At 47.4% G+C, this 12,900-nt stretch overlaps 1 protein-coding gene across 1 annotated transcript in view; it reads right to left on the minus strand.

Moving 5' to 3' along the window:
* The window catches only part of tmem214 (transmembrane protein 214), a 66,830-nt gene extending 56,024 nt beyond the window's left edge, over positions 1-10,806 (minus strand). The window contains exon 1 of the mRNA XM_056294312.1: positions 10,270-10,806. Within this exon, the coding sequence (XP_056150287.1) occupies positions 10,270-10,408 (139 nt within the window). The 5' untranslated portion in view covers positions 10,409-10,806. The remainder of the gene's footprint in view (positions 1-10,269) is intronic.
* Between the last annotated feature and the right edge of the window lie 2,094 nt (positions 10,807-12,900).

The following is a 12,900-nucleotide window of genomic DNA, read 5'->3' on the forward strand; positions in this document are numbered from 1 at the left end:
TTACAAGTATAACAAAAATATTTGTATACTTTGGCTTTGCAATACTGATTGGTTTGACACAAACAAGACTGAAACATCACAAACACAACACTGTATCCATTCCCAAACAAATGGAAACCATCAGTAACTGCAAGCAACTAAGTGTGCCATTTTTAACTGGGCAAGGAAACCACTGAGTTAGGCCTAATGGCACCGATGACGGCATGGCACTGACATGCAATCTCACACTGCACGCAGAGCTTGTCAGTCTGTAGCTCACCACTGAAATTAAACTTCTCCACTACGCTTATATAACTGGTTTGATTTTATTTGATGTTGTGTTATTCTCAGCACTTTGAAGACCTAGTGTATAGATGAAATGACATGTACCTAAATATGAGACAAATTGCATCCCTTATTGATTCAATACAGAACGCAGCATTTTATTTTCCAATATAGGATGATCCCGGATTATGAAGGGGGTGGGATTTTCTCGACAACTGTTCATCCGATCGACTCCACATTTAATGGGTGTATTGCTGAGGACGCAGGGAAGTGCAGTGTCGATTGTGAAATTGTTTGGATGAGCGGTTCCCGAGAAAACTGCAAGCAGTAAAGTTTTCAGTGAAGTTAGTCACAATAAATTCCACTTCTTCACTTCACATGGAGTCAACGAGAGGAAACATGAACAGCACATTACTGCCACTGCAACTGACAATAAGGTCGGAGAGCGGATTACACCCGTATTTCTTTGAGTGTCAAGTGTGACGTTTGGATGAACGGGCACTGCACTACCAGTAGGATGTAAAAACACCAACTCATACAGGCGAGTGATGTTATGTTCGTAAAATGGTAGCTAAAATAAGTTCTAGTTGCACTGGCACCAACGTTACTCAAAAATAATGCTATTTCTATAAATGATCCCTATTTTGTTATAGTTGACTGTGTATCATTGCAACAAAGTGCATTATTCTGGCATTGCTGGGATGTGCTTGGACCCCTCCTCTTTACCATCTACAGATCAGATCACCCACCACCACGGTTAAGTTTCCATTGCTACGCTGATGACATGCCGATTTATCTCAACACTAGACCATCCCCTCAGCACCCCCCCACAATCCCTTGTTTACTGTCTCTACCAAATAAAACCTGGATGTCACCAAATCTACTCAAGCTAAATAGCAATAAGACTGAGCTCATGGTTGTGGCTTCCAAGGCGCTGCTCTGGAAGGTTGGAGATCTTCTCCTCAACGTGGACGGCTGCTCCATCTGCCCATCCCCAGAAGTCTGCAACCTTGGTGCCATCCTTGGTGCCATTCATTCCAGTCACACTTCAGATCTGTCACCAAATCTGCTTTCTTTCACTTCAAAAACTTCTCCAGACTCTGGCCATTACTCTCAGACTCCGTGGCAGAGATCCTGATCCATGCCTTCATCACCTCCCGTCTGAATTATTGCAATGGAGTCCTGTCTGGGGTACCTAGCAAAGCCTTAGACAGAAAGAGAAATATGGCGACTAGATTGCCGTTGTAGTTGAGTTGGCCACCCCGGTCACGGGTCTTCCTCAGGATGTCCATTGCGTCCCTGTCATTGTGTAATTTTGCAATGATCACACACAGCTTGTCTCCCGGGTTTCTCTGTGTCAGGCTCCGATGTGAGCACTCGATCTGTATGTCTTTGTCCATCTTGAACACTTCCTTAACAGGTTTGGAAACTGCCGTGGGAGAGCCTGATCCTGGTTGCTCAGCGACCCCCATGATTTGAATGTTACCTCTCCTCATCCTCCCCTTCATGCCCTCACATTTTTCTTTTAAGTCTTCGACCTGCTTCTTCAGGTTTGTTACAGTGATGTGTACCGACACTACTTCATCCAACCATGTTGACAGTCCTTCCTCCACGGCTTTTACATGAGCTTTAACCTGAGCTATTTCTGCGTGGGTTGCGGTTGTATTGTTAGTAATTTTACTTTTCACTGCCTTTATTTCATTTTTCAGACCTTCGAAATCATCTGCTAAAGCCCTCTTCAGCTTTTCTCTTATAGAGGATATATCTTTTCTTGATGAGGAAAGGATATCCGCTTTGATTGATGCAATGTCCATGGTCGGACTTTCCGCAGGTGTGGGTGAGGCTCACTGCTCCATCCTCTTTTGCCAATCCGGGGAGGGCTGCAGACTACCACGTCTCTTCCGACACATGTGGAGTCACCAGCCGCTTCTTTTCACTTGACAGTGAGGAGTTTCACCAAGGGGACGTAGCATGTGGGAGGATCACGCTATTCCCCCCAGTTCCCCCTCCCCCCCGAACAGGTGCCCCGACCAACCAGAGGAGGTGCTAGTGCAGCGACCATGACACATACCCACATCCGGCTTCCCACCCACAGGCAAGGCCAACTGTGTCTGTAGGGTCGCCCGACCAAGCCGGAGGCAACACAGGGATTCGAACCGGAGAGCCCCGTGTTGGCAGGCAACGGAATAGACCGCTACGCCACCCAGACACCCCTTTGCATATTTATAAGAAAAATGTTATCCAAAGGAATTGAATCAAGTGCAACTGGACTTGGTATATATCCGTGAAGACGTTTCGCCTCTCATCCGAGAGGCTTCATCAGTTCGTGCCTTTCTGACTAGACCAAGCTAAAGGAAAATTTTGTTAAAATATGGATTTAGCAAGGATTCTGCAGGAGCACTGAAAAGTAGGTCTTCCTCTATTTGCCACTCAACCAGAAGTCTTGATCTTTGTTTTAATCTTCTTTTTTTAAATCTAGTGTAAAGCATCCTTAGAAGTTTTAGCTAGTTAGCCATAGAGATTTTATACAGTCTTACTGTAATTAAGGTTACTTTTGATAGATAACGGTATATCTATATGCAGATATTTTACACCTATGTATATTTTTATATTTAGCGCAGGTGCTCAAAATTGTATTTTATTTTCTTCTCTACAGTTTCACTCGTCGTCGTCGTCGTTTCACTATAGTTAACGGCAAGACGTCATTAAATTCCCCTGACTTAGAGTTTGGCTTGCTGTTCATCTTTGTTCCAACACTTCTGGGAAGTTTACAACATTGAGGGAGCAGTACAAACATATGTTTCATTCTGTAAGACATTTTTAAGTTATTTCACTGACGCAAACAAACTGCACAAAAATCTCAATGACAGAAATGTACCGTCACTGTGAGACTTCACAGGTGGTCATGAAGAGGCACTAGTCAGCTCAAAGCACCAGTGTGGGAGTTTTGTACTGAACTGAGCTGCAGCGTTCTTAACTCGCATCAGCTGGCACATGGTGGCCTTTATTTCAGTTATTGAAAAAGCTATAATCTTTACAAGTATCAGATATCACAGTTTTTCTTTAAAGGTTTCAATAATACCACTTTCAAAGCAACTGATCCATCTCCGTCCACTATCTATACAGGACTCATCTAAATCATGGTGCTGGGGGCTGGAGCCTACTCCAGCAGGCACTGGGTGGAAGGTGGGGAGACACCCTGGGCAGGTCGCCAGTCCACTCCAAGGCCCATTCATAGACCATCCCACAGATATGCAATTTCCAGACTCAAATCCACCTTACATGCAAGGCTTTGGGCTGAGGGAGGAAACCAGAGCACCCAGAGGAACCCCACACCACTATGGGGAGAACACCCCCCCCCCCAGCAGAGATGGGCTCGGGTCAGGACCCTGCTGCTGTGAGGCAACAGTGTTATCCACTAAGACAACCTGCCACCCACAGGGCAATTCAAACTGGTTTGAATATTTGGGGAGGCTGCTCGAACACTAAAACGTCTGTCCAACTTAATACTAGGCAGGGATTTGAACATGCTGAACCACCAGTTAAAAACAAAACAGCCATTCTATTATGCAATCGTTTAAGGCCTCAGACCAATATATTGACAGAAAGTGCTTTTGAACACATACTGGTTGCACAACAGATTGTTTTTTTCAGCAGTTTTTATAAGTACTAACGCTTCTGCACATGTTCGGGTGTAGTTCATGGTACTTCAGGTTTCATCATCTCAGCAGCAGAAATGATATCTCACAGGCCTGAGTCTAAGAGCGTTTTTGAAAAAAATATGTATTCTTTTACCCTACACCCTGGACCCTTTTTTGCATCCTTCGCCAGCCGTCCAAAAACTGCCACCACTGCCCTTCTCTAAAAGCAAGACTTCAGATGGCTTTATCACAACAAAAAGCAGCAGCAGAGATTTTAATTTAATTGCCCCGTCCGGTCCACATATCACTCTAGTAACTACTCCACTAGACAGGGTATTTTCAACTATGTAGGCCACACCTCTCTCTCTTTCTGACAGTCTACAGTAAAGGCAAGACTGCTGTGGCATAAAGATGCTGGGACCGATATCAAACCCGCCCCTACAGTGCATCCACGTTTCCCTCTATAACACCACCACTCTGCTCTGGACCAGTGCAGCGACCTTCTGACATAATAACCCCTGACCCTTATAATTCTTTTTTTCCCCACACATCACTTTAGTAACTACTCCACTCGCAATGGTGATGGACAGGTTGACGGACAAGATCAGGCAGGAGTCTCCATGGACGATGATGTTCGCGGATGACATTGTGATCTGTAGCGAGAGTAGGGTGCAGGTTGAGGAGAGCCTGGAAGAGGTGGAGGTATGCACTGGAGAGAAGAGGAATGAAAGTCAGTAGGAACAAGACGGAATACTTATGCGTGAATGAGAGGGAGGACAGTGGAATGGTCAGGATGCAAGGAGTGGAGGTGATGAAGGCATATGAGTTTAAATACTTGGGGTCAACTGTCCAAAGTAACAGGGAGTGCAGGAGAGAGGTGAAGAAGAGAGTGCAGGCAGGGTGGAGTGGGTGGAGAAGAGTGTCAGGAGTGATTTGCGACAGAAGGGTACCAGCAAGAGTTAAAGGGAAGGTTAACAAGATGGTTGTGAGACCAGCTATGTTATATGGTTTGGAGACAGTGGCACTGATGAAAAGACAGGAGGTGAAGCTGGAGGTGGCAGAGTTGAAGATGATAAGATTTTCACTGGGAGTGATGAAGAAGGACAGGATTAGGAACGAGTATATTAGAGGGACAGCTCAGGTTGGACGGTTTGGAGACAAAGCAAGAGAGGCAAGATTGAGATGGTTTGGACATGTGTGGAGGAGAGATGCTGAGTATATTGGGAGAAGGATGCTGAATATGGAGCTGCCAGGGAAGAGGAGAAGAGGAAGGCCAAAGAGGAGGTTTATGGATGTGGTGAGGGAGGACATGCAGGTGGCTGGTGTGACGAAGGAAGATGCAGAAGACAGGAAGAGATGGAAACGGATGATCTGCTGTGGCGACCCCTAACGGGAGCAGCTGAAAGTAATAGTAGTAGACTTAAGTAACTACTCCACTAGACAGGGTATTTTCAACTATGTAGGCCACACCTCTCTCTCTTTCTGACAGTCTACAGCAAAGGCAAGACTGCTGTGGCATAAAGATGTTGGGACCGATATCAAACCCACCGCTACAGTGCATCCACGTGTTCCTCTACAACACCACCACTCTGCTCTGGACCAGTGCAGCAACCTTCTGACATAATAACCCCTGACCCTTATTATTCTTTTTTTCCTCACCTCCCTTCTTCTTCTTCTTCTTCTCTCCTTATACATCTTACTTGTATTGTAATTCTGTTATCTGCTTACACCTTCCAGTGTAGTCATGTTTGCTCTTATAAAACATCACTACACACTTTCCAGTGTAGTCATGTTTTGTCTTACCTTAGATAAAACATCACTACACACTTTTCAGTGTAGTCATGTTTTGTCTTACCTTACAAACCCCAATTCCAATGAAGTTGGGACGTTGTGTAAGACATAAATAAAAACAGAATACAGTGATTTGCAAATCCTTTTCCACCTATATTCAATTGAATACACTACAAAGACAAGATATTTAATGTTCAAACTGATAAACTTTATTGTTTTTTTGCAAATATTCCCTCATTTTGAATTTGATGCCTGTAACACGTTCCAAAGAAGCTGGGACAGGGGCATGTTCACCACTGTGTTACACCACCTTTCCTTTTAACAACACTCAATAAGCGTTTGGGAACTGAGGACACTAATTGTTGAAGCTTTGTAGGTGGAATTCTTTCCCATTCTTGTTTGATGTACGACTTCAGTTGCTCAACAGCCCGGGGTCTCCGTTGTCGTATTGTGTGCTTCATAATGCACCACACATGTTCAATGGGGGACAGGTCTGGACTGCAGGCAGGCCAGTCTAGTACCTGCACTCTTTTACTATGAAGCCCCGCTGGTGTAACACGTGCAGAATGTGGCTTGGCATTGTCTTACTGAAATAAACAGGGACGTCCCTGAAAAAGACGTCGCTTGGATGGCAGCATAAGTATGTTGATCCAAAACCTGTATGGACCTTTCAGCATTAATGGTGCCTTCACAGATGTGCAAGTTACCCATGATGCCATGGGCCCTAACACCCCCCATACCATCACAGATGCTGGCTTCTGGACTCTGGGCTGAGAACAATCTGGATGGTCCTTTTCCTCTTTAGCCCGGAGGACACGACGTCCATGATTTCCAAAAACAATGTGAAATGTGGACTCGTCAGACCACAGCACACTTGTCCACTTGGCGTCAGTCCATCTCAGATGAGCTCGGGCCAGAGAAGCAGGCGGTGTTTCTGGGTGGTGTTGATATATGGCTTTGGCTTTGCATGGTAGAGTTTTAACTTGCACTTGTAGATGTAGCGACGAACTGTGTTAACTGGCGATGGTTTTCCCAAGTGCTCCTGAGCCCACGTGGTAATATCCTTTACACAATGATGTCGGTTTTTAATGTGGTGCAGCCTGAGGGGTCGAAGGTCACGGGCATTCAATGTGGGTTTTCCGCCTTGCCGCTTACATGCAGAGATTTCTCCGGATTCTCTGAATCTTGTGGTGATATTATGGACTGGAGATGAGGAAATCCCTAAATTCCTTGCAATTGTACGTTGAGAAACGTTGTTCTTAAGCTGTTGGACTATTTGCTCACACAGTTGTTCACAAAGTGGTGACCCTCGCCCATCCTTGCTTGTGAACGACTGAGCCTTTCGGGGATGCTCCTTTTATACCCAATCATGACGCTCCCCTGTTTCCAGTTTACCCGTTCACCTGTGGAATGTTCCAGACAGGTGTTTTTAGAGCATTCCTCAACTTTCCCAGTCTTTTGTTTCCCCTGCCCCAGCTTCTTTGGAACGTGTTACAGGCATCACATTCAAAATGAGTGAATATTTGCAAAAAAAAACAAAAAAGTTTATCAGTTTGAACATTAAATATCTTGTCTTTGTAGTGTATTTAATTGAATATAGGTTGAAAAGGATTTGCAAATCATTGTATTCTGTTTTTATTCACGTTTTACACAACGTCCCAACTTCATTGGTATTGAGGTTTGTAGATAAAACATCACTACACACTTTCCAGTGTAGTGATGTTTTGTCTTACCTTAGGTAAAACATTACTACACACTTTCCAGTGTAGCCATGTTTTGTCTTACCTTAGTGTTTAATGGATGAGTCACCTTTGTCTTGTACTGTCACTTATAAATGCCAATAAAGTTTGTTAAAAAAAACAGTGCCGCTGTTCTCATGATTCATAATCAGAACCATACTCAGATGCATTAATACTGTATAAAACCACAAATCAAATTACTGAGTAAAAAATTGTACTGTATAACCATTGACGTCTACAGGCAACAGGGGACGCCGCCTCTAGTTTGAATTTCAGGATCATTTCTAACTACATGACAAATCTAGTTTCTGTGTCAAACTGTCTGCTCCAATTTATAAATCAAAAATTCATCCAATGTATCCCATGACAGCGGTACTCATGTCTCCACTCAAAGTGAATGGTATCAAAAGTACCTGGGCGTTAATTTAACAGCTTCCACAACCAAAGAGATCTGTCAGATTAGCTGCAGAGTAAATATGGTGTGGATAAGCACTGAACCAGGGAAACTATAGTGTGGATAAGCACTGAACCGACGTAACTATAGTGTGGATAAGCACTGAACCGACATAACTATAGTGTGGATAAGCACTGAACCGACATAACTATAGTGTGGATAAGCACTGAACCAGGGTAACTATAGTGTAGATAAGCACTGAACCAGGGAAACTATAGTGTGGATAAGCACTGAACCAGGGTAACTATAGTGTGGATAAGCACTGAACCGACGCAACTATAGTGTGGATAAGCACTGAACCGACGTAACTATAGTGTGGATAAGCACTGAACCGACATAACTATAGTGTGGATAAGCACTGAACCAGGGAAACTATAGTGCGGATAAGCACTGAACCAGGGAAACTATAGTGCGGATAAGCACTGAACCAGGGTAACTATAGTGTAGATAAGCACTGAACCAGGGAAACTATAGTGTGGATAAGCACTGAACCAGGGTAACTATAGTGTGGATAAGCACTGAACCAGGGTACTATAGTGTGGATAAGCACTGAACCGACGTAACTATAGTCTGGATAAGCACTAAACCAGGGTAACTATAGTGTGGATAAGCACTGAACCAGGGTAACTATAGTGTGGATAAGCACTGAACCGACATAACTATAGTGTGGATAAGCACTGAACCAGGGAAACTATAGTGCGGATAAGCACTGAACCAGGGAAACTATAGTGCGGATAAGCACTGAACCAGGGTAACTATAGTGTAGATAAGCACTGAACCAGGGAAACTATAGTGTGGATAAGCGCTGAACCAGGGTAACTATAGTGTGGATAAGCACTGAACCGACGCAGCTATAGTGTGGATAAGCACTGAACCGACGTAACTATAGTGTGGATAAGCACTGAACCAGGGTAACTATAGTGTGGATAACTACTGAACCGACGCAACTATAGTGTGGATAAGCACTGAACCAGGGTAACTATAGTGTGGATAAGCACTGAACCAGGGTAACTATAGTGTGGATAAGCACTGAACCGACGTAACTATAGTCTGGATAAGCACTAAACCAAGGTAACTATAGTGTGGATAAGCACTGAACCAGGGTAACTATAGTGTGGATAAGCACTGAACCAGGGTAACTATAGTGTAGATAAGCACTGAACCAGGGAAACTATAGTGTAGATAAGCACTGAACCAGGGTAACTATAGTGTGGATAAGCACTGAACCGACGCAACTATAGTGTGGATAAGCACTGAACCGACGTAACTATAGTGTGGATAAGCACTAAACCAGGGAAACTATAGTGTGGATAAGCACTGAACCGACGTAACTATAGTCTGGATAAGCACTAAACCAGGGTAACTATAGTGTGGCTACGTACTGAACCAGGGTAACTATAGTGTGGCTAAGTACTGAACCAGGGTAACTATAGTGTGGCTAAGTACTGAACCAGGGTAACTATAGTGTGGATAAGCACTGAACCGACGCAACTATAGTGTGGATAAGCACTGAACCAGAGTAACTATAGTGTGGATAAGCACTAAACCGGGGTAACTATAGTCTGGATAAGCACTAAACCAGGGTAACTATAGTGTGGATAAGCACTGAACCAGGGTAACTATAGTGTGGATAAGCACTAAACCGGGGTAACTATAGTAGTGTGGATCAGCACTGAAACAGGGTAACTATAGTAGTGTGGATAAGCACTGAACCAGGGTAACTATAGTGTGGATAAGCACTAAACCGGAGTAACTATAGTAGTGTGGATCAGCACTGAACCGGGGTAACTGTAGTAGTGTGGATCAGCACTGAACCGGGGTAACTATAGTAGTGTGGCTAAGCACTGAACCGGGGTAACTATAGTAGTGTGGATAAGCGCTGAACTATGTCGTAACACAGCAAGTAGGGTAACAAGCGGGGGGGGGGTCGCTGTGATGACGTTACCCTTGTTATCATATGGCTACAGTGGCTATGTTGCTAGTAGTTAGCTAGCGAAGCTACATGACAGATGTCGCCTGTCGTTTGGGTCCATGTGTTAGAGGACTCGAACCCAAACAGGGATGGTCTTCACAGAGAAGCTCGCCGGAAACTCTCAGACAGTACAAGGTGTGTGCAGCTAGCTGGCTAGCTACAGCGCTTGGCTGGCTAGCTGGCTAGCTACAGCGCTTGGCTGGCTAGCTAGCTAGCTAGCTGAGCGCTGTAGCTAGCCAGGTAGCAGTTTGGTCACATCTGAGTGACAGGCAGAGCCGTCTCTGCAGCGGTCATTGCCAACGGGGCCCAGCAGACACGCAGCAGCCGCGGCCCTTCCGTGGACTAGCCTGTGAAGCGGGGAAAGCGGCTCACACCGCCCCGTCAGCCATGCTGGGCCGGTGCACTTACGTCGCGACGGTAGGTTCGCCTCGGCCAGGGCTTTCCTCCCCGCGCCGCCGGTCGAGGTCTTTCCTCCTCCCGAACTGCTGCTTTTCTTCCCTTTCTTCACCACTTCCCACTTGCCGGCCGAGCCGTTATTGGAAGCCATGTTCGCTGCCCCGGGCGGAGGGGGTGTCGGCCGGGCGATCGGGCTTTCTGCGACTTCCTGGCTGCTTGCCCCTCCGCGGTGCGTGCCGGCCGGATGAGGAGTGAACGAGCGCTCGCTCGGTGGAGCGCTGCCGAGCCTTCAGACGGTCCCCGTGCCACGTCTCCTTAGTGACGTCACGCCGGGGTTGGAGGACGCCGTGTGCACACGCCGCGTCTTCCGCTCTGCCCCGCAGTCTGCCGTGTCGGCCATGTGGTCACCGGCGGTGACGACACCCGAGTAACGTCTCATATGAACATCTCCCCGTGGCAGTGCGCACTAACAAGGGATACGAAGGCATTTCCCACAGGACTGTCAGTCCCGGATAGCACACCCGCTGCTGCTGTGGCCCGGACCCGGCCCACACCACACCGACACCTCCATCCGGCCCACACCACACCACACCGACACCGACACCTCCATCCGGCCCACACCACACCACACCGACACCTCCATGCGGCCCACACCACACCGACACCTCCATCCGGCCCACACCACACCACACCGACACCGACACCTCCATCCGGCCCACACCACACCACACCGACACCTCCATCCGGCCCACACCACACCACACCGACACCTCCATGCGGCCCACACCACACCACACCGACACCGACACCTCCATCCGGCCCACACCACACCGACACCGACACCTCCATCCGGCCCACACCACACCACACCGACACCGACACCTCCATCCGGCCCACATGGCGCGTGGGATGATGCCGCTCCTGCTTGCCAGACCTGGACCACATGTGCCACATATTTGCCAAAGGTTGCTTATATTATTAGTTTTGTGCTATTTGGGCCATATTCACCATGTACCACACGGGCCACTTCAGGGTCACGTCCAGGTCGCATGCTGCCCAGAGCGCCGCAGCTTTGCCACAGAAAAAAAAGGGGGGGGGGCATATTTGGGCCATATTTGCTATGATCCATGTGGGCCACTTCAGGCTGACATCCATGTTGGCAGGGCCAGAAGAAGGCCATCAGTGCCGCATCGTTGCCTGACTTGGCCCACATCCGGATGCTGTCCGGGGTAGCTGTTATCAGCGGGACACCTCCACCAAGTACGGTGAGCTGTTCCCATCCATCCGTCCTCTGCGTGATGACGGTGTTTGGCTAGGAGGTTCCAACACACCGAGCGAGGCAGGACATGTTGGATACGCTTTTTACTGTCATCAGCATCATCATCATCGTCGAGCTGGTCTCGACCTGGAAAATGTTTGCAAAACCTGTAAGATGTCTGTCTGGTCCCAGACCAAGTGTCAGTACGTGACATGTGACCTTGAAACCAGAGGTGGGACCAAATCGTTGTTTTTCCAGTCACAAGTCTTGGTACTCAAGTCCCAAGTCCCTAATCGAGTGTCGAGTCCTGAAACTCTCACTGTGCTCATTCTGCCGTCTTCATCACACTTTAAGCTCGGCTGGGCTACCCAGACACGAAGAAGAAGAAGAAGAAGAAGAAGAAGCCCCTTGTTTTGTGTAATTGTACAGTTGTCGGGTTACAGCGACTGTGTCTCTGCACGCCACCGTCCTGTTGCATAGCAGCAGGGGGCAGCTGCGGCACCCGGGGCCCAGCTCCACTTCTTCTTTCCATTGCCTTGCTCAGGGGCACAGGCAGGAGTATTAACCCTAACGTGCGCGTCTTACCGACGGTGGCAGGGAGCCGGAGCAGCCGGAGGAAACCCACGCAGACGCGGGGAGAACGTGCAAACGCCACACAGAAAGGACCCGGGACGACCGGGGGTTCGAACCCGGGACCTTCTTGCTGGGAGGCAGCAGTGCTGACTAGTGGGCCACCCGTGGTTTGTTGTGAGAGGCCTTTTTTGTTGTGTTGGTTGAACTTTTCTTTACATCCCAACAGCAATCAATAAATAAAATGCTGCCAAAACTCAGAACAGAAACCAGTCTGGTACCAGTGGCTGTGCTGTCTGGCAGATTTCCTGGAGCAACGGCTCACACACACACACACACACACACACACACACACACACACATACATGCAGAGAGGTTCTGCTGCAAACCAGCAACGCTTTTCCCAATGTGCATCCACTACGGCACAAGTCAACAGGCACCTGGTTAAGGGAACTAGGGGTTTACTGGCTGCTGGGTACACTGGGAGGAGGAGGAGGCTGGGTATGGAGCTGCCAGGGAAGAGGAGAAGAGGAAGGCCAAAGAGGAGGTTTATGGAGGTGGTGAGGGAGGACATGCAGGTGGCTGGTGTGACAGAGGAAGATGTAGAGGACAGGAAGAGGTGGAAACGGATGATCCGCTGTGGCGCCCCCTAAAGGAGGCAGCCGGAAGTAGTAGTAGCAGTAGCAGTAGTAGCAGTAGTAGTAGTACCAGCAGTAGTAGTAGTAGTAGTAGTCGTAGTAGTAGCAGTAGTAGTAGAAGTAGCAGTAGTAGTAGCAGTAGCAGGAGTAGCAGTAGTAGTAGTAGTAGTAGCAGGA

Source organism: Lampris incognitus, chromosome 15 (assembly GCF_029633865.1).
Source record: "Lampris incognitus isolate fLamInc1 chromosome 15, fLamInc1.hap2, whole genome shotgun sequence".
NCBI lineage: Eukaryota > Metazoa > Chordata > Actinopteri > Lampriformes > Lampridae > Lampris > Lampris incognitus.